General features: G+C 56.4%; 1 protein-coding gene and 1 long non-coding RNA gene across 2 annotated transcripts; both read left to right on the plus strand.

Annotated features, from left to right (window-relative positions):
• Positions 1 to 11726: 11726 nt before the first annotated feature.
• On the plus strand, positions 11727 to 16692 carry LOC131562466 (uncharacterized). Its single transcript, XR_009275157.1, has 3 exons — positions 11727 to 12413; positions 13328 to 13428; positions 16589 to 16692. It is a non-coding gene; the product is annotated as an uncharacterized LOC131562466 (long non-coding RNA).
• A 653-nt stretch (positions 16693 to 17345) lies between these two features.
• LOC131562280 (steroid 21-hydroxylase-like) lies at positions 17346 to 24148 on the plus strand. The gene is made up of 10 exons (XM_058811877.1): positions 17346 to 17532; positions 17899 to 17988; positions 18513 to 18664; positions 19136 to 19231; positions 19504 to 19611; positions 20268 to 20354; positions 20713 to 20898; positions 21585 to 21745; positions 22752 to 22855; positions 23445 to 24148. Exons 1-10 carry the CDS (start codon positions 17346 to 17348, stop codon positions 23690 to 23692), a joined length of 1419 nt encoding a protein of 472 aa, XP_058667860.1. The 3' UTR covers positions 23693 to 24148.
• Positions 24149 to 25965: the final 1817 nt, after the last annotated feature.

Below are 25965 nucleotides of genomic sequence, written 5' to 3' on the forward strand. Positions count from 1 at the left end.
CTCAGCACCGACTCAGCACCATCTCAGCACCCATTCAGCACCATTTCAGCAACCAATAAGCACCATCTGAGCAACGACTCAGGACCATCTCTGCAACCAATCAAAACCCAATCAGGACCATGGCAGCATCCACTCAGCACCATCTCAGCACCCACTCAGGACCATCTCAGTAACCAATCAGCACCCATTCCGCACCATCTCAGCACCCACTCAGGGCCATCTTAGCAACAAATCTGCACAATCTCAGGACATTCGCACCACCCACTCAGCATCATCTCAGCAACCAATCAGCACCCACTCAGCACCACCTCACCACCAATCAGCAACATCTCAGCACTATCTCAGCTCCATGTCAGCACCCACTCAGCACCATCTGAGCAACCAATCAGGACCCACTCATAACAATATCAGCAACCAATCAGCACCCAATCAGGACCATGGCAGCATCCACTCAGCACCATCTCAGGACCATCTCAGTAACCAATCAGCACCAATTCAGCACCATCTCACCACCCACTCAGGGCCATCTTAGCAACCAATCTGCACCTACTCAGCACCAATCAGACACATCTCAGCACCATCTCAGCAACCCATCAGCACACCCTCAGCACCATCTGAGCAACAAATCAGCACCCACTCATAACAATCTCAGCAACCAATCAGGACCCACTCATAACAAACTCAACAACCAATCAGGACCCACTCAGCACCATCTCAGCAACCAATCAGCACCCACTCAGGACCATCGCAGCAACCAATCTGCACCTACTCAGCACCATCTCACCACCAATCAGCAATATCTCAGCACCATCTCAGCACCCACTCTTAACAATCTCAGCAACCAATCAGCACCCACTCAGCACCATCTCAGCAACCGAGCAGCACCCGCTCAGCACCATCTCACCAGCAAACAGCACCCACACAGGACCATCTCAGCAACCAATCAGCACCCACCCAGCACCATCTTAGCAACCAATTATCACCTACTCAGGACCATTTCAGCAACCAATCAGCACCCCCAAAGCACCATCTGAGCAACCAATCAGCACCCAATCAGGACCATCGCAGCATCCACTCAGCACCATCACAGCACCATCTCAGCACCCAATCAGCACCATCTCAGCAACCAATCAGCACCCATTTAGCACCATCTCAGCAACCAATCAGCACACCCTCAGACCATCTGAGCAACAAATCAGCACCCACTCATAACAATCTCAGCAACCAATCAGGACCCACTCATAATAAACTCAACAACCAATCAGCACCCACTCAGCACCATCGCAGCAACCAATCAGCACCCACTCAGGACCATCGCTGCAACCAATCAGCACCACCTCAGCACCCACTCAGGGCCATCTTAGCAACAAATCTGCACCATCTCAGGACCTTCACACCACCCACTCAGCACCATCTCAGCACCATGTCGGCAACCAATCAGCATCCGCTGAGCACCATCTCACCACCAATCAGCACCGACTCAGCACCATCTCAGCACCCATTCAGCACCATTTCAGAAACCAATAAGCACCATCTAAGCAGTGACTCAGGACCATCTCTGCAACCAATCAGCACCCAATCAGGACCATCGCAGCATCCACTCAGCACCATCCCAGGACCATCTCAGCACCCACTCAGCATCATCCCAAAAACCAATCAGCACCAATTCAGCACCCACTCAAACAATCTCAACAACCAATCAGCACCATCTCAGCACCATCTCAGCAACCAATCTGAACCCAATCAGGACCCACTCATAACAATCTCAGCAACCAATTAGGACACACTCATAACAATCTCAGCAACCAATCAGCACCCAATGAGGACCATGGCAACATCCACTCAGCACCATCTCAGCAACCAATCAGCACCCACTCAGCAACCAATCCGCCACGACTCAGGACCATCTCAGAAACCAATCAGCATCGACTCAGGAGCATCTCAGCAACCAATCAGCCCCCAATCAGGACCATTTCAGCAACCAATCAGCACCCACTAAGGACCATCTCAGCAACCAATCCGCACCATCTCAGCACCCATTCAGCACCATCGCAGCAAACAATCAACACCGACTCAGGACCATCTCAGCACTCACTCAGCACAATCTCAGCATTGACTCAGGACCACCTCAGAAACCTAGAACTGTACCTAGAACTATACCTAGAACGTACCTGGAACGTATTGGATCCACAGTGCGCCCCAAGAGGTGCCATCACAGATGCAGGCAATATTCTGCTATCGACGGGGTTTTCAGGCGCAACCTTGCAGCCCTCTTTTGCCACCCCGCACATCCTGTTCTACTATTAGCGGCAATACCCAGCCCCTGCACCCATGTCACGGGCCTACAGTGATCTCGGCGCAAGAACGCTACAGTTTCAGGTACCAGCCCTAAGGTTGCTGCGATGTGTTAAGCCGCAATTCCAGTCGCACAATGACAAGACCAGGCCCAGTGATCTCAGCCCTTTTAGCTCTTCCCCACAAGCTTTATTTTACTGCCAGCTCTCTTCTTGCAGCTCCAGCTCTGTGTTTTTCCAGCTTCAAATGCCAGCATCTGGCTCTTGGCTCCAGCTTGGAAACAATTCAGCTCCCGCACCAGCCTCCGAAAGCCCACCCCACCATCCATATGCTAGCCCTGCAGTGATTTTAGCCCCCAGCGAGCAGTCCCCAGTCACTTTGCCACCCCCTGCGTAAGTTCTCCTGGATGCCCACAGCCCCGTTCACAGGTCTAGTGCCTTTGCCATTTCCATTGACGTTGCCAGCCCTGCAGTCCACTTCCCAGCCCCACAGTGCGCCCCAAGAGGTGCCATCACAGGCGCAGACAATATTCTGCCATCGACGGGGTTTTCAGGCGCAAGCTTCCAGCCTCCCTTTCGCCACCCCGCACATCCTGTTCTACTATTAGCGGCAATACCCAGCCCCTGCACCCATGTCACGGGCCTACAGTGATCTCGGCGCAAGAACGCTACAGTTTCAGGTACCAGCCCTAAGGTTGCTGCGATGTGTTAAGCCGCAATTCCAGTCGCACAATGACAAGACCAGGCCCAGTGATCTCAGCCCTTTTAGCTCTTTCCCCACAAGCTTTATTTTACTGCCAGCTCTCTTCTTGCAGCTCCAGCTCTGTATTTTTCCAGCTTCAAATGCCAGCATCTGGCTCTTGGCTCCAGCTTGGAAACAATTCAGCTCCCGCACCAGCCTCCGAAAGCCCACCCCACCATCCATATGCTAGCCCTGCAGTGATTTTAGCCCCCAGCGAGCAGTCCCCAGTCACTTTGCCACCCCCTGCGTAAGTTCTCCTGGATGCCCACAGCCCCGTTCACAGGTCTAGTGCCTTTGCCATTTCCATTGACGTTGCCAGCCCCGCAGTCCACTTCCCAGCCCCACAGTGCGCCCCAAGAGGTGCCATCACAGGCGCAGACAATATTCTGCCATCGACGGGGTTTTCAGGCGCAAGCTTCCAGCCTCCCTTTCGCCACCCCGCACATCCGGTTCTACTATTAGCGGCAATACCCAGCCCCTGCACCCATGTCACGGGCCTACAGTGATCTCGGCGCAAGAACGCTACAGTCTCAGGTACCAGCCCTAAGGTTGCTGCGATGTGTTAAGCCGCAATTCCAGTCGCACAATGACAAGACCAGGCCCAGTGATCTCAGCCCTTTTAGCTCTTCCCCACAAGCTTTATTTTACTGCCAGCTCTCTTCTTGCAGCTCCAGCTCTGTGTTTTTCCAGCTTCAAATGCCAGCATCTGGCTCTTGGCTCCAGCTTGGAAACAATTCAGCTCCCGCACCAGCCTCCGAAAGCCCACCCCACCATCCATATGCTAGCCCTGCAGTGATTTTAGCCCCCACCGAGCAGTCCCCAGTCACTTTGCCACCCCCTGCGTAAGTTCTCCTGGATGCCCACAGCCCCGTTCACAGGTCTAGTGCCTTTGCCATTTCCATTGACGTTGCCAGCCCCGCAGTCCACTTCCCAGCCCCACAGTGTGCCCCAAGAGGTGCCATCACAGGCGCAGACAATATTCTGCCATCGACGGGGTTTTCAGGCGCAAGCTTCCAGCCTCCCTTTCGCCACCCCGCACATCCTGTTCTACTATTAGCGGCAATACCCAGCCCCTGCACCCATGTCACGGGCCTACAGTGATCTCGGCGCAAGAACGCTACAGTTTCAGGTACCAGCCCTAAGGTTGCTGCGATGTGTTAAGCCGCAATTCCAGTCGCACAATGACAAGACCAGGCCCAGTGATCTCAGCCCTTTTAGCTCTTCCCCACAAGCTTTATTTTACTGCCAGCTCTCTTCTTCCAGCTGTGTCCCATTCTGCGATTAGTCCTCAGATCCACAGTGAGTATCTCTTGTAGCAGTGACTCTTTCTGCAGCACTGCAGTCCCCACCCCGGCCCCAGTGATTTCAGCTCCAGTCCCACAAGCTTTATTTAACTGCCAGCTCTTCTTTTGCACTTTCTGCTCTAAATCTTCACAGTAGTGCCACACAATACTACTTGTGCTTCTCAGGACAGGATCTTTCTTTTAGCTCTCATTCTTGAGCTCTGATCACAGCCCTTACAGCAATTTCAATTCCAACCATGCAGTTCACCTCCCCGCTCCGCAATCCCTATCCCAGCCCCACGGGGGTTTTACACCAAACCCTACCATATTTCTGTCTCCTCCAGGTCTGCTGCCTCAGCTCCAACTCCTCAGCTTCCTACTGGCTGCAGCTAAAAGCTGCTCATGCTTCTCACTGCACCTTGGGGCTGTTGATAAGGCCACAAATCAGTTACTGCCATCATTACAATTTCAGTATCTCTAGAAGCTGTCCCATCCACCCACCCAGCCCTAAGTGGCAACCCTAAGTGGCATCCCAACTCTGGGGACACTGGAGGCCTGAAGCTCAACATCCACCCTCCCCCTCACCCTGGCTCTCAGCCCAGCACCTGCACAAAGGCCTCCTCACCTCCCCTCAGGCAGCTCCAGGGGCTGGCAATAGCCACTGGACTCCTGCCCCCCCCCATCCCAAAAGGCACTCTTGGGCTGGTTCTTGGGCCCTAGAACCCTCTGAGCCCCCACACCCTCAGCCCCTTGTTGGTACCACAGGGCAGGGGCTGGGATCCCCCAGGCATAACCTGCAGGCCCTGTGCTGCAGCTCCATGCCTTCCTCCCATGGCATTTATCTAGCCTCAGCATTTCCACCACTCCACGTTGTTTTGGGCCTGGCTCATGCCAAAATCATTATTCCACACCCTGGGGTTTTATGTCCCCACTGCTCTCACAACTGGTGCTTCAGCCCCAGTCCCACAACCCTTACCGAATTAACATGAGATATCTAGTAAAGAAAACAAATCAAACCAAAAAGATGTATTAAAACGGGCAATAATAAAATAACACAATTAAGAAAAAAAACATAACAAGTAAAAACAAAATAAAGTAATAAAAATACAAAAAGCAAGCTTTATTCTTTGTATTCTGAACATTTCTTTAAATCCAGAAAACGCAAAACGGCTACTTTCCAGCCCCCAGTGACAGCAGGCAGTGCCCCCCCCCCGCACCGCGCCACTCCAGGCCCCACACTAGCCGCCGTCTACCTGAGCCACGCAGGGCGCGGCAGAAAGAACTGGACACGGCCGGCCCCAGATACGGCCGCAGGCGTCGCGTCCGTGCTCACCAGCGCTCCCCGGATCAGCTGCCGCGGGGGTCCCGTCCTGGCGCAGCGCCGCTCCTCGGACCGCGCATCCGCAGCTCCCGTCGCTCCCAGCTTCACCGCCGAACTGACGCCATCGCGCTCCAACGCCCGCTATTTATGCCCCACGGGCGGACAGCCAGCCAATCACAACCCGAGGCGGCGCCTGCCGGCTCCACCAATCCCAGCCCGCAAATTCCCGCCGCGCTCGGCTCCGTGACTCCCCGCGGTCCCCTCAAGCGCTGCTCCCGCCGCCGCCATTGCTGTGGCCGCGTCCGCCCGCTGCCCGCCGCCTGCCCGCTTCCCTGGACCAGAACCTGATCCCGACCAGGACCTGAACTGGAAGCTCCCGGCCGCCCTTCCCGTCCGCAACAGCGCCTGCCGAGGCAGCGGCAGCGGGGACGCTGCTCCGCCGGCTCCCAAAGCGGCGGTGGCGGGAGCGGCGCCTCAGACGTACGGGCGAGCGGGGCCAGTCTGAGGCGGCGAGCCGCGACTGAGCGGGCTGAGATCGGCGAGACCGCTTCCGGTTTGAAAGGGCGGCTGTGATTGGACAGGGCGGACGGAGAAAGGCGGGCCGTGATTGGCAGGCTTAGGAGCCGTCAGGCTGAGGCCCGTGGGAGCGTGGGGCGGAGCTCGGGCTGCCCGAAGGGCTCGCAGGCGGCGGCGGCGGCGGCGGCGGCGGCGGCGGCGGCGGCGGCGGCGGCGCTCGCCAAACCCCCGTCCCCTTCTCCGGCCTTCTCTCGTGCCCAGGTCCCGGCGAAAAGACCCCCGCAGAGCCCCTACCGGAGCGCCCCATCGGCACTCGGGGCAGGAGGCGGAGAGGAGTGTAGCCCGGGAGGGGTTCCGGGTCGTCTTTGCGGCAGCAGGGCGGACTAGGGAGCGGCGGCGATTTGGTGAGGAGAGGGCTCGGGAGCGGGGAGGGCGTGCAGCGCCCGCTGCGGGCTCTGGGTGCCTCTTCTACCGCAGTGCTTCCGCTTCTGCGGGGACTTGGCCTGCCCCGACTGGCCGAGATCAGCACCCTGGCCAAAGTTAAGTGCCCGCGTCCCCCTGCCCGCCCTCCGCCTGCTGCGGGCCCGCTGCTCACCCTCGTCGTCGGATGTTATAGATGATAAAACAATATTGGCTTTCACATTCATAGATTAGCTTTTTGCATTACAAGTATTTTGATATGGTAAAACTTATACTTACTTTTAACTGCTTTGTATAGTGTAATATGCCAGTTTATGTATGCACTGTATATTTCATATGAATAGTAGCCTGATAAATATATCGTAGGCTTTAGCAAAATGTTGAAATAGAAACTAAAGTACTTCTATGTAACTAACTCAGAAAATGGTGTAAAGCAATTATTCTGTTTCTTATAACTGCAGACTGCCCCTACCAAGTGATAATAGTGACAAAAAGAGCTTAAGCATCCAGGAAGCATTTATCGACTCTTATCGGTATTATCAGGGAGTGCGAAGCAACAGGATAAAACTACAGGAAGAAATAAAATGTGTAGACCTCATTTACAGAACGTTCTGCAGACAAGTCAGAGGTTAAAACCAAACAAGAGAGTTCCTGGAACATCAAAAAGTCAAAGGAATGTTTGAATAATGTGTAAGTTAATGAATATGCATGTAACCTCAGCAATGTAACAGTATATAGTGAACATGTTTTTAAGCTACCTCTGTGCTCTTTGGCTGTGTGCTAAAAGCATCCCAGTGCTGGATTATTTTGTCCTTTTATCCTTTAATAAACTTTTAAAAATTTTAAAGAATGAACTCTGTTTATCACATCAGTGAAGCTTAAGCTGATCTGCATCCAGGTGTTTTGGGACCTGCTGGGGCAGGCCATCGAGGTAAGTGTGGGGCTACTGCAGTGGAGGCCAAGTATTTCAACACAATAGCATAATCAGCAACGTTAATTAATTTTGTGTTCCTCATGCAAGCCTCAGCCTTAAGAACTCTACCAGCCTCTAATAGGATTAATAATACGCATAGTAAGTGTTACTAGTATTAATATTTAGGTAAGGATTGTTAGTGTTAACACTGGTACTAAGTATGTTAGCTGGTATTTACTGTGAAGCTCTGCTCTCCCACAGTATGACAAGGTCCTGAAGCTGTTCTCAGGTGCACAGTTAGGTGAGCACTGCTGTCCTTACCACGATCGCCCGATGGAGCCATGCTCCAGAGACGGGCAGCAATGAATCTGCAGGTGCCTTCCCAAGGTGACAGAGCTCGCCCTCCTTCCCATCTGCAGTCAGGGGATGTGAAGGCAACCATTGCTGTCCTCGGCTTCATCATCTGCAGTGCAGCCAAGCACAGCATAGACAATGAGTCTCTGTCAAGTGAGCTGCAGCAGCTGGGACTGCCCAAAGGCAGGGGAAGCCCTCAGGGTGGCACCATCAGCCAGACCTGCTGGGATGTTGCTTACAGTTCCCAGCCCTGCCTTCTTCACACCCAGATGGAGGGCAGGCTGCCTGCTGTGCTGTCCTCCATCACCTCCCTTCTGTACCATCCGTCCCTGGGGGCTCCTCAGGTGCTTTGGTGAGGTTTGGCAGCTGCAGGTCTGGTGTGAGCAGAGGGATTCTTCTCTTGTCTCCCCTCATAAGCAAAGCATGCCAGCCAGCTGTGCTGTTTTACATGTCACTGACCCACAAAATTGCAGGAGACTGAGGACTCGTAACAGGTGCAGGACAGGTTCAAAAGGAACTTGGGACAAAACCTCTGTCTTTGTCAGTCCAAAGGGACAGCAGAGCTCACATCTGCTCACAATAATCCTCTGGAGAGCGGAGCAATGTTTGTATGGAAAGATGACTGGGGGTAAAATCAGTGGAAACCGAGTTACATTTGTATCCTAACAGGATACAAATGTAGGATACAAATATCCTACATTTGTCCCCTATAATGGGACAGAAATTTTAGGGTAAAATACAGGAAAACAGTAGTCTTTTGCATCTGCATATCAGCTGTTGAAATTTTGGGTTCAATTTCTTGAATCACAAATGTCATAGGATTCCTCCCAGATGGCAGCTGCCATGAAGTATGGCTCTTCTTGGTCTTGAGTTTCAGGGGCTGTTTCCAAAGTGACCTACAGACATTGGAATGAAATCATTATTTACTGTGTAAAGGAATCGCTCTCCAAAGCATCAGCCAGGGTCTAAATGTGCCATTCTGCCTTTTAAAAGTACCAACATCACAGGATTTTTCTCAGATTAAAGCTTCCATGGAGTCGGATCTCTCAAGCCTGGCCCTTGAGAATTGTGGGCCTCCTGTGAACTGGTCTTGCCAGAAGGGCTTGCTGAGTTTTCCACTGTGTGGAAAAGAGATCCCATTTGGAGCCTGAAGCCTCGTGTTTCCTGTAGGATTTCCACTCCTAGAATTGCACACTTTGAAGGATTTCTTATAGCTGAAGTTTTCTGGGAGCTAGGACTCTGGCTGGATTTGGGTCTCTGGACTCTCAGGTGAAGTGACCTTGAGACACTAGGGCATGCAGATTTCCTTGCTGTTGAAGAGCTATTGTTCGCACCCAGGAGCCATGGTCTGAATGGGGGTGTCACCTCTTAAATTTGCAAATGTAACAGGATTTCTTCTAAATGAATGGTGCTAAGAACATAAGGTCTGGCTGGCTTTCGACTTAGAGGCGCCTCCTCTAAATTGGTCTTCAGATGCTAGGTTGGAAAGTGTTCCTACATATGCCAAATAGCCCTTGCTATGCAGTTAATAAGCTTCAAAGTACCATGGAGTAGCTGCCCCTGCAAAGATTTTGGCAGAGCCTGGTTGTGGTGCCCCATTCCACTCCACCCCCCTTAGCAGGTCCTTATGGTTGTATGGGGAATCATTGTGGAGCATGCCAACCCAGCTCCATCCTGGGAACAGCACCTGTATTTTACCCTAAAATTTCTGTCCCATTATAGCTCCTGTTAGGATACAAATGTAACTCGGTTCCCACTGATTTTACCCCCAGTCATCTTTCCATACAAACATTGCTCCGCTCTCCAGAGGATTATTGTGAGCAGATGTGAGCTCTGCTGTCCCTTTGGACTGACAAAGACAGAGGTTTTGTCCCAAGTTCCTTTTGAACCTGTCCTGCACCTGTTACGAGTCCTCAGTCTCCTGCAATTTTGTGGGTCAGTGACATGTAAAACAGCACAGCTGGCTGGCATGCTTTGTTTATGAGGGGAGACAAGAGAAGAATCCCTCTGCTCACACCAGACCTGCAGCTGCCAAACCTCACCAAAGCACCTGAGGAGCCCCCAGGGACGGATGGTACAGAAGGGAGGTGATGGAGGACAGCACAGCAGGCAGCCTGCCCTCCATCTGGGTGTGAAGAAGGCAGGGCTGGGAACTGTAAGCAACATCCCAGCAGGTCTGGCTGATGGTGCCACCCTGAGGGCTTCCCCTGCCTTTGGGCAGTCCCAGCTGCTGCAGCTCACTTGACAGAGACTCATTGTCTATGCTGTGCTTGGCTGCACTGCAGATGATGAAGCCGAGGACAGCAATGGTTGCCTTCACATCCCCTGACTGCAGATGGGAAGGAGGGCGAGCTCTGTCACCTTGGGAAGGCACCTGCAGATTCATTGCTGCCCGTCTCTGGAGCATGGCTCCATCGGGCGATCGTGGTAAGGACAGCAGTGCTCACCTAACTGTGCACCTGAGAACAGCTTCAGGACCTTGTCATACTGTGGGAGAGCAGAGCTTCACAGTAAATACCAGCTAACATACTTAGTACCAGTGTTAACACTAACAATCCTTACCTAAATATTAATACTAGTAACACTTACTATGCGTATTATTAATCCTATTAGAGGCTGGTAGAGTTCTTAAGGCTGAGGCTTGCATGAGGAACACAAAATTAATTAACGTTGCTGATTATGCTATTGTGTTGAAATACTTGGCCTCCACTGCAGTAGCCCCACACTTACCTCGATGGCCTGCCCCAGCAGGTCCCAAAACACCTGGATGCAGATCAGCTTAAGCTTCACTGATGTGATAAACAGAGTTCATTCTTTAAAATTTTTAAAAGTTTATTAAAGGATAAAAGGACAAAATAATCCAGCACTGGGATGCTTTTAGCACACAGCCAAAGAGCACAGAGGTAGCTTAAAAACATGTTCACTATATACTGTTACATTGCTGAGGTTACATGCATATTCATTAACTTACACATTATTCAAACATTCCTTTGACTTTTTGATGTTCCAGGAACTCTCTTGTTTGGTTTTAACCTCTGACTTGTCTGCAGAACGTTCTGTAAATGAGGTCTACACATTTTATTTCTTCCTGTAGTTTTATCCTGTTGCTTCGCACTCCCTGATAATACCGATAAGAGTCGATAAATGCTTCCTGGATGCTTAAGCTCTTTTTGTCACTATTATCACTTGGTAGGGGCAGTCTGCAGTTATAAGAAACAGAATAATTGCTTTACACCATTTTCTGAGTTAGTTACATAGAAGTACTTTAGTTTCTATTTCAACATTTTGCTAAAGCCTACGATATATTTATCAGGCTACTATTCATATGAAATATACAGTGCATACATAAACTGGCATATTACACTATACAAAGCAGTTAAAAGTAAGTATAAGTTTTACCATATCAAAATACTTGTAATGCAAAAAGCTAATCTATGAATGTGAAAGCCAATATTGTTTTATCATCTATAACATCCGACGACGAGGGTGAGCAGCGGGCCCGCAGCAGGCGGAGGGCGGGCAGGGGGACGCGGGCACTTAACTTTGGCCAGGGTGCTGATCTCGGCCAGTCGGGGCAGGCCAAGTCCCCGCAGAAGCGGAAGCACTGCGGTAGAAGAGGCACCCAGAGCCCGCAGCGGGCGCTGCACGCCCTCCCCGCTCCCGAGCCCTCTCCTCACCAAATCGCCGCCGCTCCCTAGTCCGCCCTGCTGCCGCAAAGACGACCCGGAACTCCTCCCGGGCTACACTCCTCTCCGCCTCCTGCCCCGAGTGCCGATGGGGCGCTCCGGTAGGGGCTCTGCGGGGGTCTTTTCGCCGGGACCTGGGCACGAGAGAAGGCCGGAGAAGGGGACGGGGGTTTGGCGAGCGCCGCCGCCGCCGCCGCCGCCGCCGCCGCCGCCTGCGAGCCCTTCGGGCAGCCCGAGCTCCGCCCCACGCTCCCACGGGCCTCAGCCTGACGGCTCCTAAGCCTGCCAATCACGGCCCGCCTTTCTCCGTCCGCCCTGTCCAATCACAGCCGCCCTTTCAAACCGGAAGCGGTCTCGCCGATCTCAGCCCGCTCAGTCGCGGCTCGCCGCCTCAGACTGGCCCCGCTCGCCCGTACGTCTGAGGCGCCGCTCCCGCCACCGCCGCTTTGGGAGCCGGCGGAGCAGCGTCCCCGCTGCCGCTGCCTCGGCAGGCGCTGTTGCGGACGGGAAGGGCGGCCGGGAGCTTCCAGTTCAGGTCCTGGTCGGGATCAGGTTCTGGTCCAGGGAAGCGGGCAGGCGGCGGGCAGCGGGCGGACGCGGCCACAGCAATGGCGGCGGCGGGAGCAGCGCTTGAGGGGACCGCGGGGAGTCACGGAGCCGAGCGCGGCGGGAATTTGCGGGCTGGGATTGGTGGAGCCGGCAGGCGCCGCCTCGGGTTGTGATTGGCTGGCTGTCCGCCCGTGGGGCATAAATAGCGGGCGTTGGAGCGCGATGGCGTCAGTTCGGCGGTGAAGCTGGGAGCGACGGGAGCTGCGGATGCGCGGTCCGAGGAGCGGCGCTGCGCCAGGACGGGACCCCCGCGGCAGCTGATCCGGGGAGCGCTGGTGAGCACGGACGCGACGCCTGCGGCCGTATCTGGGGCCGGCCGTGTCCAGTTCTTTCTGCCGCGCCCTGCGTGGCTCGGGTAGCCGGCGGCTGGTGTGGGGCCTGGAGTGGCGCGGTGCGGGGGGGGGGGGGGGGCACTGCCTGCTGTCTCTGGGGGCTGAAAGTAGCCGTTTTGCGTTTTCTGGATTTAAAGAAATGTTCAGAATACGAGGAATAAAGCTTGCTTTTTGTATTTTTATTACTTTATTTTGTTTTTAGTTGTAGTGTTTTTTTTTCTTAATTGTGTTGTTTTATTATTGCCTGTTTTAATACATCCTTTTGGTTTGATTTGTTTTCTTTACTAGATATCTCATGTTAATTCGGTAAGGGTTGTGGGACTGGGGCTGAAGCACCAGTTGTGAGAGCAGTGGGGACATAAAACCCCAGGGTGTGGAATAATGATTTTGGCATGAGCCAGGCCCAAAACAACGTGGAGTGGTGGAAATGCTGAGGCTAGATAAATGCCATGGGAGGAAGGCATGGAGCTGCAGCACAGGGCCTGCAGGTTATGCCTGGGGGATCCCAGCCCCTGCCCTGTGGTACCAACAAGGGGCTGAGGGTGTGGGGGCTCAGAGGGTTCTAGGGCCCAAGAACCAGCCCAAGAGTGCCTTTTGGGATGGGGGGGGGCAGGAGTCCAGTGGCTATTGCCAGCCCCTGGAGCTGCCTGAGGGGAGGTGAGGGGGCCTTTGTGCAGGTGCTGGGCTGAGAGCCAGGGTGAGGGGGAGGGTGGATGTTGAGCTTCAGGCCTCCAGTGTCCCCAGAGTTGGGATGCCACTTAGGGTTGCCACTTAGGGCTGGGTGGGTGGATGGGACAGCTTCTAGAGATACTGAAATTGTAATGATGGCAGTAACTGATTTGTGGCCTTATCAACAGCCCCAAGGTGCAGTGAGAAGCATGAGCAGCTTTTAGCTGCAGCCAGTAGGAAGCTGAGGAGCTGGAGCTGAGGCAGCAGACCTGGAGAAGACAGAAATATGGTAGGGTTTGGTGTAAAACCCCCGTGGGGCTGGGATAGGGATTGCGGAGCGGGGAGGTGAACTGCATGGTTGGAATTGAAATTGCTGTAAGAGCTGTGATCAGAGCTCAAGAACGAGAGCTAAAAGAAAGATCCTGTCCTGAGAAGCACAAGTAGTATTGTGTGGCACTACTGTGAAGATTTAGAGCAGAAAGTGTAAAAGAAGAGCTGGCAGTTAAATAAAGCTTGTGGGACTGGAGCTGAAATCACTGGGGCCGGGGTGGGGACTGCAGTGCTGCACAAAGAGTCACTGCTACAAGGGATACTCACTGTGGATCTGAGGACTAATCGCAGAATGGGACACAGAGCTGGAAGAAGAGAGCTGGCAGTAAAATAAAGCTTGTGGGGAAAGAGCTAAAAGGGCTGAGATCACTGGGCCTGGTCTTGTCATTGTGCGACTGGAATTGCGGCAAAACACATCGCAGCAACCTTAGGGCTGGTACCCGAGACTGTAGCGTTCTTGCGCCGAGATCACTGTAGGCCCGTGACATGGGTGCGGGGGCTGGGTATTGCCGCTAATAGTAGAACCGGATGTGCGGGGTGGCGAAAGGGAGGCTGGAAGCTTGCGCCTGAAAACCCCGTCGATGGCAGAATATTGTCTGCGCCTGTGATGGCACCTCTTGGGGCGCACTGTGGGGCTGGGAAGTGGACTGCGGGGCTGGCAACGTCAATGGAAATGGCAAAGGCACTAGACCTATGAACGGGGCTGTGGGCATCCAGGAGAACTTACGCAGGGGGTGGCAAAGTGACTGGGGACTGCTCGCTGGGGGCTAAAATCACTGCAGGGCTAGCATATGGATGGTGGCGTGGGCTTTCGGAGGCTGGTGCGGGAGCTGAATTGTTTCCAAGCTGGAGCCGAGAGCCAGATGCTGGCATTTGAAGCTGGAAAAACACAGAGCTGGAGCTGCAAGAAGAGAGCTGGCAGTAAAATAAAGCTTGTGGGACTGGAGCTGAAATCACTGGTGCCGGGGTGGGGGCTGCAGTGCTGCAGAAAGAGTCACTGCTACAAGGGATACTCACTGTGGATCTGAGGACTAATCGCAGAATGGGACACCCAAAATCCACCCTGCCCTAGACACCCAAAATCCACCCTGCACCCCCCAAATCAACCCTGGGATCCTCACAAACAACCCCTGGGACACTCCAAATCCACTCAAGAACATCCTGATCCCTCAAATTCACCACGAGACACCCCCTCCCCCCCCCCCCCCCAGACACTCTCTACTCCCTGGGACCCTCTGGCAGCCCCCAAATGTAACCTGAAAACCTCTCCCTCCCTCCCAGGAATCCCCCAAACACCAACTGGGACCCTCCAGACTGCCCTTCCACCAGTCTACCCTGGAACACCAAATTCCACCTTCAGAATCCCCACAAACACTCTCTGGAACCCTCAAACCCCCTCCAGACCCCCTAAACCCACCCTCATACACCCCAGAGTGCCTGGGAACCTCACCCCCTCCCAGGACCCTCCAACCCCCATTAGATGCCCCCAAATCCACCCCAGGATCTCCCCTGGGGTCCCTCACCACCTTCTGGATCCCCCAAATCCACCCTGCGATGTGCAAACATCTGCTGAGAAGCCCCTGGGACCACCCAAATCCACCCTGGGCCCCCCTAAAGACTCCCTGGAGGCCCCTGGGACCACCCCTACACAAAGCCCCCCCTCCACACTGTTCCAGCCCCACCACGTCCTTGCCTTCCCCCCAGCACATGGCCTTGTCCTCCTGCAGTGTCCTTGTGTGCCTCCTGATGTCCTTGCGTCCACCCATCCCCCAGGGGATGCATGTCCCCTGTGCCCCTTCCCCTGTGGTGGCACTGGCGCCCTGTCCCATTTGGGGGTCCCTAGAGCACTGTCTCCATGCCCCTAGGCTTTGTGTCCCCTTTCCCCACAGTGGATGTTGCCAGGGGGGTGCCCTCCAAGTCCCCACGCTCAGGATCTCCCCAGGATGTCACCCCCTTGTCCCCCTTCCTGGGGTGTCCCCAAGGTCTCCCCAGGGTGATATGGCCCCAGATCAGGATGTCCCCATCCTGTCTTCCCATGTCCTGATGTCTCCCACAGCCCCCCTCCATGTCCCCTACGCCCACCCACATCATTCCGACTCCTGTGCCTTCCATGACCCCGATGTCCCCATGTCCCCCATATCCCCCTCGTGTCACCACGTCCCCCATGTCCTCCTATGTCCCCCAACATTCCCCGTGTCCCCCTGTGTCAGCTGGTGCTGCAGGGGGACCAAAGATGGTCCAAGGGGAACCCTCCTGTGGGGGTTTGGGGTGGGGGGGCTGGGAGGGTTCTGTGGGCAGTTGGAAGGGAGCTATGGGTACTCAGGGGGTGGGGGTGTCCAGAGGGGCTGTGGCAGATCCTGGGGGTGGCTCTGGGGGCTTAGGGAGGTCTAGGAGGATATCTGTGGGTGCTAAGGGGACGTTGTTGGGGCTCAGGGAGAGCCCATGGGGCTGACAGGTTTGTAGTGGCGGGGGGTCTGTGGCCTCCATGGATGGAGGGCTGTGGGAAGTGCTATGTGGGGGCCCCTTCCCCCAGGGGGAGGTCTGTCAGGGTATGGGGAGAGGGTCACTTGATACTGGGGCCCACTACCCACTTTGAGGGGTACAGGGTGTTTGAGCTGCCAGTGGCTGGATTTGAAAGGACCCTGTGCCCTGAGAGTGTGTTTAGGGGGTTTCTGCCCCTGGGAGATGCTGCCAAGGGGTCAGGGGATGCTGAGGGGCTTCAGTGCAGGTGATGGAGGATTCATAACTGTTCTCACTGCCCACTGCATCCTCTTGCTCCCCAAGGACCTGCAGCTGGCCCAACACCTGCAAGGGCCCCAGAGGGGGAGCGTCTGATGGGGGGCACCCCCGGGATCCCCACACCATGGCCCAATCCCTGGCACCCACCCACAGGAGCCCCCCTCCTGACACTTTCACATCCCTAATCCTATTGGGGGGTCCCTGAGAGATCCCCACATTGAGACATGCCCCACCTGGAACTCCCTTCTCAATACTCCTCCTGAGGGCCCCCACCATAGCACCCCACAAACTCCCCGGGCAACACATCCCCGGGTGGGGGTCCCCTTCCTGACTTCAGCACTTCTCAGATTATTGTGAGTCCCCACCTGTAATCATTCCAGGACCCGGGAACTGGAGGGACATCATCCCCCAAGGGGACATCCCTAGGACTCACACTCTATTGGAGACCTCCCTCACTTCTGCTGGACCCCAATAAATGTCTCTGATCCTCAAATGCTGCTGCTAGAGTGAGGGAAATTGGGGGCAGGCACCTGTGAAGGAGGCTCTGGGTGCAGGGACTTAAGGGGGGGGGTGGGAGCACCTCCACGAGGGCTGTGGGAATTGGGATAGGGGATATTTGGGGAGGTGAGGAGGAGGGTGAAGCTTAAAATGTCCCCTTAATAAGGTGGTGTTTGGAGGGGCAGGGCTTGAGGGGGCACTTTTATAGTGGTGGGGTCATTTTGGGGGGTTAGGGATTAGAGGTTTGCTTTATGGAGGAATCAATGCATCAGGAGTCAGGGATCCCGGGGCAGGGACTTCGGGTCTGTTTTATAGAGGATGGGGGGCTGCCTCCAGGGCAGGGGCGTAGGGCTCCCCTTTACAAAGGCAGAGCGGCCGGTGCGGGGCAGGGCTTGACGTGAGACGGGGCTTTAAGCCTCCCGTGTGAGGCCCGAGCCTCGAGGGGTGGGGTTTTAAGGGGCGCTCTTTATGGGGCTGGGCCCAGGGTCCACTTTTATGCTGGCGGTGGCGGGTTGTCGTAGTAGGGTGCGTGTGCGCCACCTGAGAGGGGCAGGACTTAGGGGGTGGGGCTGCATGGGGCGTGGTTGTGGGGTTCCCCAATATAAGGGCTCTCCGGTCCGCCCCCCCACCCCGCGGGCCATGGCGGCTGCGGCGCTGCTGCTGGGCCAGCTGTCGCTGTCGCTGCTGTCGCGACTGTCGCGGCGTGGCGATGGGCGTGGCCCGCGCTGGGGCGTGCTGCACCTGCTGCACCCACAGGGGGCGCTGCACCTGAGCCGCCTGACGCGGCGGCACGGGCCCGTGCTGCGCCTGCGCGCGGCGGGCCGCGGTGAGTGCGGGATCCCCGACCCCAGCCGAACTTGCCCGGAACCCCCGAACCCGACCCTGACCGAGCTGCCCGGGACTCCCGAACCCGACCCCACCCCAGCCGCCCGGGACCCCCGAACCCGACACCAACCCAACCGCCCGGGACCCCACAGCCCCCCAAACCCCCCTCCCTGCTCCCCAGGGACTCTCCGAGCCCCCAACTCTGCCCTTTCCCCCTGCGGTGGGGACCTCTCCTCAAACCCCCCCAAACCTTTCTTGGGGCCCTAATCCCCCGATGCTCTCCCCAAAATCCCACGCCAGGACTCCCCACTTGGTTTGGGATCTCCCCCAGTTTTGGAGTACCCCCAGCCCCTCCTCTTCCCTGCAGAGGTGCTGGTGCCGAGCTCGGTGGCGACCATCCGCGAGGCGCTGGTCCGGCACTGGGGGGACTGGCTGGGGCGCCCCCACAGCTATCTGGGTATGGCAGCGGGGTGGGGGGCGGTTGGAGGGGTTCCTGTGGGGTTTGGGGAGTATCCTGTGTGTAGTGAAGCCCTTCGGGGGATTTGAAGGGAGTCACTGTGTGGTTTCTGGGGTTCTCTGTGGGGCTCGGGGAGGGTCTCTAAGGGTTTGGGGGGGCCCTGTGGGATGGCAAGTCCTTATGGGTTTTGAGGGCGTCCCTATGAGATTGAAGGGGTTGTTACGGGATTGGGAGGGGGTCCCAATGGAGTTGGGGACATGGGTACTGGGGGGGGGGGGGCAGTTCTGGAGGGGTGGGTTGTCTGTAGGGGCTAGGGCAGTTTCTAGAGGTCTCTGCCCCACCAGACACACCCTTCAGCCTCCAGGGTGGCATTAGGAGGGTCCCATGGAGGAAGCGGCTATGGGGTTGAAGGAGGCTTTATGAGGTAGTGGGGCCCTGTAGCACACCCCTGGTGTATTGGAGGTGGGTCCCTATAGGGGCTGGGGGGTTTCTGGGGGTCCCTTACTGCTCCTGCCCAACCCCAGGGTTGCTGGTGTCACGGGGGGGCCGGGACCTGGCACTGGGAGACCCCTGCCCTGGCTGGCGGCGGCAGCGGGGAGCAGTTCGGGGGGCACTGGCACGGGCTGGGGGGCGTCTCGGGCCCCTCCTTTGGCTGCAGGGCCGGGAGTTGTGTGAGGTGAGACCCTGAAACCGACTCCTGCCCAAAATGATCCTTCTGCAACCCCGACACCCCCAAAACTGATCCTCCCAGCATTGCAAAACAGATCCCCACACAATATTGACCAGCAAAACCCTGGCCAATGCACCCCAAAACTGATACCTTGAGTCTCACTCCCTTCACCCAAACCCCACCCATGCACCTTAACCATGTCCCCTGCATCTGGAAACTGCCCCCCAAACCCTACCCCCTGCACTCATCCCCCAATCTCTGCATCCCAAACCTGATCCCCAAACCCTGCACCCGCATCACTGTCCCCCAAAACTTACCCACCCAAACCTCACCCTCTGCACCCCAAAAGGGCATTATCCCTGTGAGTCCCCATAACTCCCTCAGAGCTCTGCACTTCTCTTGTGCGACCCCCTAAACCAGCCTTGGAGTCCCCCTTTATTTGCTCTGGGGCTCTCTCTAACCTTCTCTTTCCCCCAGGAGCTGCGTTCGTATGGGGAGGCCCCCCTGGACCCCTTTGAGGTGTTCACCTTCCACACCTGCAGCACCATCGCACGCCTCCTCTTTGGGGAGCTGGTGAGGATCTGGCAGGGGGCCCAGGATGGAGACAGGGGTTTGGAGGAGGACCCCAGTTTTTATGGGGGCCCAGGGTTTGGGGGGGACCCAGGAGTCTGTGGAGGGAACATCCAGCTGTTTGGGGGGACTGACCAATTTGTGTGTGGGTGGCAGGGGTTTGGGGGCACATAGGAATTTGAGGGGACCCGAATGTCTGAAATGATGTTCGGGGTGTTCTGGGGGATCCAGAGACAATTGAGTACTGGGCAGTACACAGGTGTGTTCTCCTCCAGGTGCCCCCTCCAGGGGAGCTCCGGGCCTTCTCACGCTGCCTGGGGGAGCTGCTGCAGGTCTGGGGGCACAGCAGTGTTCGGGTGCTAGACCTGCTGCCCCTGCTGCGGGTGAGCCTGGCAGCTCCTGGGGGTGGCTGTGGGGCTGTGGCCTTTTTGCTCAATGAGGGTCTATGGAGCCCAGAGCTATAGAGCCCTATGGGGGCAATAAGGGAATTGTGGAGATCTACAGGGGGACTATGGGCCCTTGGGGGCCTGGGAAGGGCTGTGAGTCTCAGGGGGATTATATGGCCCATGGGAGAGATATGGGGCTGGTGGGATTATATGGGGTTGGGAGTGAGGTTATAGCATCTGTGTGGGACTGGAGAAGGGTATGGAGAGCTGACAGAGAGCTTATAGGGTCCATAGAGAGCTTGGGTGGTGTCTGTGGTACTGGGAAGGGACCCTATAACTCTAATGGGGCTGGACAGGGGTTATAGTGTTTGTGTGGGGCTAGGGTGAGTGTTACAGGGTCTATATGGTGTTGAGGATCTCTGGGCCTGGGAGGGGCAGTTGTGGGGGCTGTATAGGGCTGAGGTGGGGTAAAGTGTCTCTGTGGTGCTGAGGATGCCTGTAGGACATTGGAGGGGTCTGTATGGCCCAGGGGAGCGGCCATAGGGTATCTCTGGGGCTCAGGAGACTCAGGCAGCATCTCTGGGGGAGCGGGTGTCTCTCTGAGGTCAAAGGTTTCTTGGCGGTGGGGGTCCCCATGGAGTCCCTGTGTGCAGGCCCTGCCCAACCCGGGACTGCGGAAGCTGCTGCAGCTTGTCCAGCACCGTGACATGTTTGTGGAGACCCAGATCCAGCGGCATCAGGTGGGGAGGCCCGGGGAGCTGGGAGGCAGCCCGAGGTCAGGAGCGGTGCAGTTGGAACAGAGCCTCAGGGGAAACCCAGGGCTTTGGAAACTACATGGGGGTCTGGAAGGACTCAGGTTCTGGGTGGAAACCAGGAGTTTGGGGGCTACCCAGGGGCTTGGGGGCACCCACATATTTTTGGGGAAACAGAGGTTTGGGGGGACCCAAGGGGATGGGAGGAGCCGGGGGTCTGGGAGGCTTGTAAGGCCTTGGGGAGGGCCAGGGGTTTAGGTGGACTTGGGGATTTGGAAGAGACTCCCGTGTTTGGGGGCAGCTGGGGATCAGGAGAAACCCCCAACACGTGTCACCCCTTTGCCAGGCGTGCCCCTCCCCTCCCCCGGACTCAGTTCTGGGGGCACTGCTGGGGCGTAATCCTGGGGCACGGGAGGGCCCCCTGAGCCCCCCCCGGCTGCACATGGCGCTGGTGGACCTGTTCATTGGGGGAACTGAGACCACTGCGGCGGCGCTGGGCTGGGCTGTGGCCTTCCTGCTGCACCGCCCCGAGGTGAAACACATGTCCCTCCATGTCTTCCATGCAGCCCTGGGGGGGTCCTCTGTGTCCCCAGGGGTCCTGTGTCCCCCCCTACATCCTGTGTTCCATATGTCCCTCATGTTCCCTTCTCCGTGGGTTTCCTGCTGCTCTGCCCCCAGATGATGTGGAGCACCCTCTGTCCCCTGTACAGTGCCAGGGCTCCATGTGTGTACTTGGGGGTCCCATATCCCCACCTGTGTCCTACATGTCCCCCACGTCCTCCTCCCCATGGCTGACACTGTGCCCTTGCACCACCCTGAGGTGCCCCATGGATCTCTCAGACATTTCAGAGCTGTGTCTGTGTCTCTATGTGGCTCCTTGGTTTGGGGTTTCCATGGAGAGGTGGCTCAGGGTCCAGGGATAGAGGGTCCTAAGAGAGAGATCTGGGGGCTCAGGGGTGTCCCCAAGGAGGAGGGAGGAGCAAGTCTGGGGTGGGTGTTGGGTCTCAGGACAGGTCTGGGGAGGATCTGGGAGTTCAAGGGGGTTGCCAAGGGAGAGGGCCAGGCTTGAGGATGGTTTGGGGTCCCAGGGGCAGGTTGGTGAGTTTGGGGGGGTCTGGGGTTCTGGGGAGTCGCCCTGTCATCCCATTGCCACTGTGTGCCCCCTGGGATGCACCCCCTCCCCTGGTGCCCCATGGCAGACATGGCACACCTGTGCAGCTGCAGGTGCGGCTGCGGGCGGAGCTGCAGGGGGCACAGGGACCACCCGGGCCAGGGGACATGGGGCGCCTGCCCCTTCTTCAGGCCACCGTCAGCGAGACCCTGCGGCTGCGACCCCCTGCGCCCCTGGCGCTGCCCCACTGCGCCCTGCGCCACACCAGGTACCAGGGCAGGGAGGAGCCGCCACCGGCCAGCCTGGGTGAGGGGCAACCACCACAGAACAGGAAGGGTCCACCTGGTATCATCAGTAGGGTCCGGGAGAACCCAGCAGAGCCCATTAGACCCCAGCAAGTCCCGCTAAGACCCATCAGGTCCCAGCATGGCCCGGGTAAGACCCGAATATGCAGAATATTTACCAGTAGGGCCCAGTAGAAGTAGGCCCACAGTAGACTCCAATAGACCAGTACAGTCTGGTAAGTCCTTGTAGGACCCAGTAGGCTTCAACAGGGCCCAATAAATCCCAGTAAGACTCATTAGGTCCCAGTAGGCCCCAGTATAACCCCAGTACATTCCACTTGCCCCAGCAGGTTCTGGTATGACCCCAGTAGACCCTAACAGACACTCAGTAGATCCTAGAAGATTCCAGAATAGCCTCAGTAGGCCCCAGCAGAGCCCAGAAGATCCCAGCAGGAGTTCCCAATATATCCTAGTAAGTCCAAGGTAGCCCCACGAAACCCCAGTAGACATCCAGTAGCCCCCAGAAAAGCTCACGATGGGTCCAGCAGTTCCCAGTGAGCCCAGTAGACCCCAGTATGGCCCCAGTAGACCTCGAACAGATAGCCAGTAGATACCAGAGAGCTCCAGTAGGACTCCACCAGATCCCAGTATGGCGCTAGCAGATCCCACCCAGTGTGCCAGTAGACCCCAAATAAATTCTAGTAGGTGTCAGTATGGCTCCAGTAGATTCCAGTATAGCATCAGCAAATTCCAGTAGGCACCTAATAGATCCCAGGAGACCCCAGAGAGCCCCAGTAGACTCCAACAGACACCCAGTAACTCCCAGCAGCACCTACCAGATCTCAGTATAGACCCTGTAGACCCAAACAGACATCCAGTCATACCTAGTGAGCCCCCAGAGAGCCTCAGTAGGTCTCAGTATGGCCCATGTAACTTTCAGTAGCCCCCAGCAGACCGCAGTCTATCTCCATGCACCTTGTCCCCTTCCAGTCTTGGGGGGCTCCCCGTGGCAGCCGGCACTGTCCTGATCCCCAACCTGCTGGCAGCCCAACAGGACCCTGACATCTGGCAGCACCCTGAGGTCTTCCTGCCCGGTATGTGGGTATGCCTGCACTCTGAGTGCCCCCCTGAACTCCTGGGTTTCCTCAAACATCAAACTGGGTTCCCCCAGCCATGGTGTTTTCCCTGATTCCTGGGTATCCTGGGAACACCTTTGTGTCATGAGTGTCCCCCCCCCCCCGATGCCTGAACCACCCCAACCCCACACCCCCTCCCCCAAACCTGTGGTTACCCCCCACCATCCCCATTAGTTCTCCCATATATCTGTGTACCCCCCTCAAAACCTGTTCCTCCCCTCTACCCCCCTGCCGAAACCCCTGAGACCCCCCTCAGGTGTCTGAACCCTCCCCAAACATGTGAATCCCCTCTGTCATCCTGGGGTCTCCCCCGAATCTTAGGCTCCCTCTGAGCCCCTGGGTCACCCCAAACCCCCATGTTTCCCTTCTGAACCCCGAAGTCCAACCTGGGGAACCCCCAGGCACCCTCCAAACTTGTGGAGGTCCGCCCCTAAGTCCTGGGTCCCCCCATGGCGCCCGCTCCCCCCAAGCCTGTGGGTCCCCCCCCGGAACCCCCCGATCCTGCGGGTCCCCCCGCACCCCTCGGAGCTGACCCACCGCCCCCGAGAGCGGTTCCTGGCGCCGGGCGCCCCCTCGCGGTCACTGCTGCCGTTCGGCTGCGGGGCGCGATCGTGCCCGGGGGAGGGGCTGGCGCGGGCCGAGCTCTTCGTGTTCCTGGGGCTGATCCTGCGGGAATTCCGTCTGGAGCCGGGCCCGGAGGGACTGCCGGGGCTGAGGGGCTCACCGGGCACGGTGCTGCGCTGCCCCTCCTTTCGCCTGCGTATGGTGCCCTGCCAGCCCCCGGGCTTACCCTGACCCTGGCCTGACTCCACTTGACCACTTTATTACTTTTCTGAACACACTGTGACTCACCTGAGGTTTTTTTGACCCTTCTTGAATACACCTGACTTCACCTGAGCCTGTGTGACACTGCCTGAACCTGGCTGACCGTGACCCCCTGACTGACCCCACCTGACATCGGCCTCACCCCTGCCAACCCTATGCCTCACCTTGACACCGGCTATGACCCCAGCTGTGACCCTACCTAACCCCATCTGACTCTGCTTGAACCCTGCGTGACTCCATCCCAACTCACCTGACACCTGACCCCTGCGTGCCCCCATTCAAAACCAGATAGCTGGGTCTCTCCCGGATGCCTGAGTCAATGCAGTGTGGGAGGGCCCCATTTATCTCCTCCTAATAAAATTTGTGCTTTTGAACCCACAAGTCCCGGCTCTTCCTGGGACCCCCTAAACGTCCGGAACGCCCGAAGCCCAGCCTTGCGCCCACCCTGACCGGCCATTCTCGGCACCCGCCACAGCCCTCGGACAGCATCAGAAGATAGCGGTCTGGCTGATTTGCACTTCCCCGCTCCGCAAAGCCCTCCCCGGAGAGGCTGCGGTCCGGGTTGGGCTCGCAGCCCTGCGAGATACGGCGGGTTTGTGCGGGGCGCTGCGTTCTGCTGATCTGACTGGCAACAGGCGACTCAAAGCATGAAGCGCTCTGATTGGCCGAGGCCTGGTGTGCCTGGCAACCGATTGGCTTAGAGCTGTTGGGGGCGGGAGGGGAGTAGAGCGCCGTCCCCAGAGCGAGGGCCTGGAGGAGCGGGCGCTGCAGGGTGGAGTGCCCGCTCCGAACATAGCGGGGGCACTCAGGAGCACTCACCCGGCGCAAAAACCCGAGGGAGAGAACAGCGAGGAGGGGCAGGGAGGGAACGAGACCGTCCGCGCCCCTCGAGTCATGTGTCGAAATGGGGGCAACGGCAAAGGAGGGGTAGGCAAGGCAAGGGAACGGAAAGGTTGGTCGGTGAGGAAAGGCAAAGGAGGAAGAGGCAATTCAAGAGGGCACCAATGCAAGTGTGGGTTAGGTAAGGCAAAAAAAGGAAGGGTACGAAACGCTATGCAAGGGAGGGTTAAACAAGGCAAAACAACAGAGGAGAAGGCAAGACGACAGAAGGGAGGGTTGGTAAAGGCAACACGAGGAAAGGGAGGGGCAGACAAGGGGTCCAGGCAAGGCAAGGGGAGGCAGTGGAAGCCAAGATAATGGAAGGAAATGGAGAGGTAGACCAGATAAGGCAGTACAAGGCAACGGAGGGGTTGTTACCTGAGCTATCCAGCTGCAGGGTAAATGTTCAAAATAAACATTGGACCCTCAAGGGAAGAGTCTGCAGGGTGCCGCACCGGTCCCGGGGCCCCCCGCCCCGCGGGTGCCGCCCGCAGCTCCCGCTCCATCATCCCCACAGCCCCTGCGCTCCCCCCGCCCCGGTGACATAACTCAGGTTTCCCACAGGGTCCGCATGATTTGCGGAAAAAACTCCACAACTAGTAAAAGTCGTGAAGTGGGTATGTATCTTTATTCAGCGTCGGACGCATGCAGGATAACTCCTTAAAGAACATGCGCGCAGAGAGTCCAAACTCCCCTTTTTCCCCCAGCCTATTGCATATGCATTAAGTTTTGCAATAGGTTCATGCATATTCATCGCATTACAATTAGTTAATGTCAGTCCTTGAGCAGAGAGCTCGCTGTTTGTCAGTTGTGTCCTGCAGCCTCAGTTTTGGCTTGCTTCTTATTTCAAGGTCCAAGGGGCCCCTCTTACCTTCCTCTAGCTTGGAAGCTCACATTCCTTTCACCTTGTTTGAGACAATTTTGAGAGCTACAGGCTTTTTTGAACACAGCAAATTTAACAGACTAAACAACTTAAACAATTCAAAACAGCATATTCCACTTAAATCTGAAGTTGATTTCTAACCCAAGTTAATTCCTAACCTCATGTCTCATTTGACAGGAGATGAAGGATTTTTAGGGATTTTTTTTTAGGACTATTGAGGGTAATTTTAGGACTTTTTATGAGTTAGGGTATCTTTAGGGCTTTTGAGGGAATTTTAAGGTATTTTTTGGGGTAGATTTTTTAGAATTTTAATGAGTTTTGTCCGGAGTGAGTCCCTGTGTGTTCCTTGCCAAATTCGATGACTCTAACGACTTTTGTGTCCAAGTTCTGATTGTTCGTAGGGTCCTGTACCACGCAGATGAAGAAGTGTATCACCTTTTTGAAGAACCCAACCAGCTCCACAAAAGAGAAATAGTAACAG

The sequence above is a fragment of the Ammospiza caudacuta genome, chromosome 11 (assembly GCF_027887145.1).
Source record: "Ammospiza caudacuta isolate bAmmCau1 chromosome 11, bAmmCau1.pri, whole genome shotgun sequence".
Lineage (NCBI taxonomy): Eukaryota > Metazoa > Chordata > Aves > Passeriformes > Passerellidae > Ammospiza > Ammospiza caudacuta.

What these genes read in the sequence shown, in the direction of transcription:
- LOC131562280 (XM_058811877.1), top strand. Translation starts at nt 17,346, where the DNA reads ATGGCGGCTGCGGCGCTGCTGCTGGGCCAGCTGTCGCTGTCGCTGCTG. An exon ending in GCGCCCCCACAGCTATCTGG is followed by an intron (nt 17,989 to 18,512) that starts GTATGGCAGCGG and finishes GCCCAACCCCAG; the next exon opens with GGTTGCTGGTGTCACGGGGG. An exon ending in CCCAGATCCAGCGGCATCAG is followed by an intron (nt 20,355 to 20,712) that starts GTGGGGAGGCCC and finishes CCCCTTTGCCAG; the next exon opens with GCGTGCCCCTCCCCTCCCCC.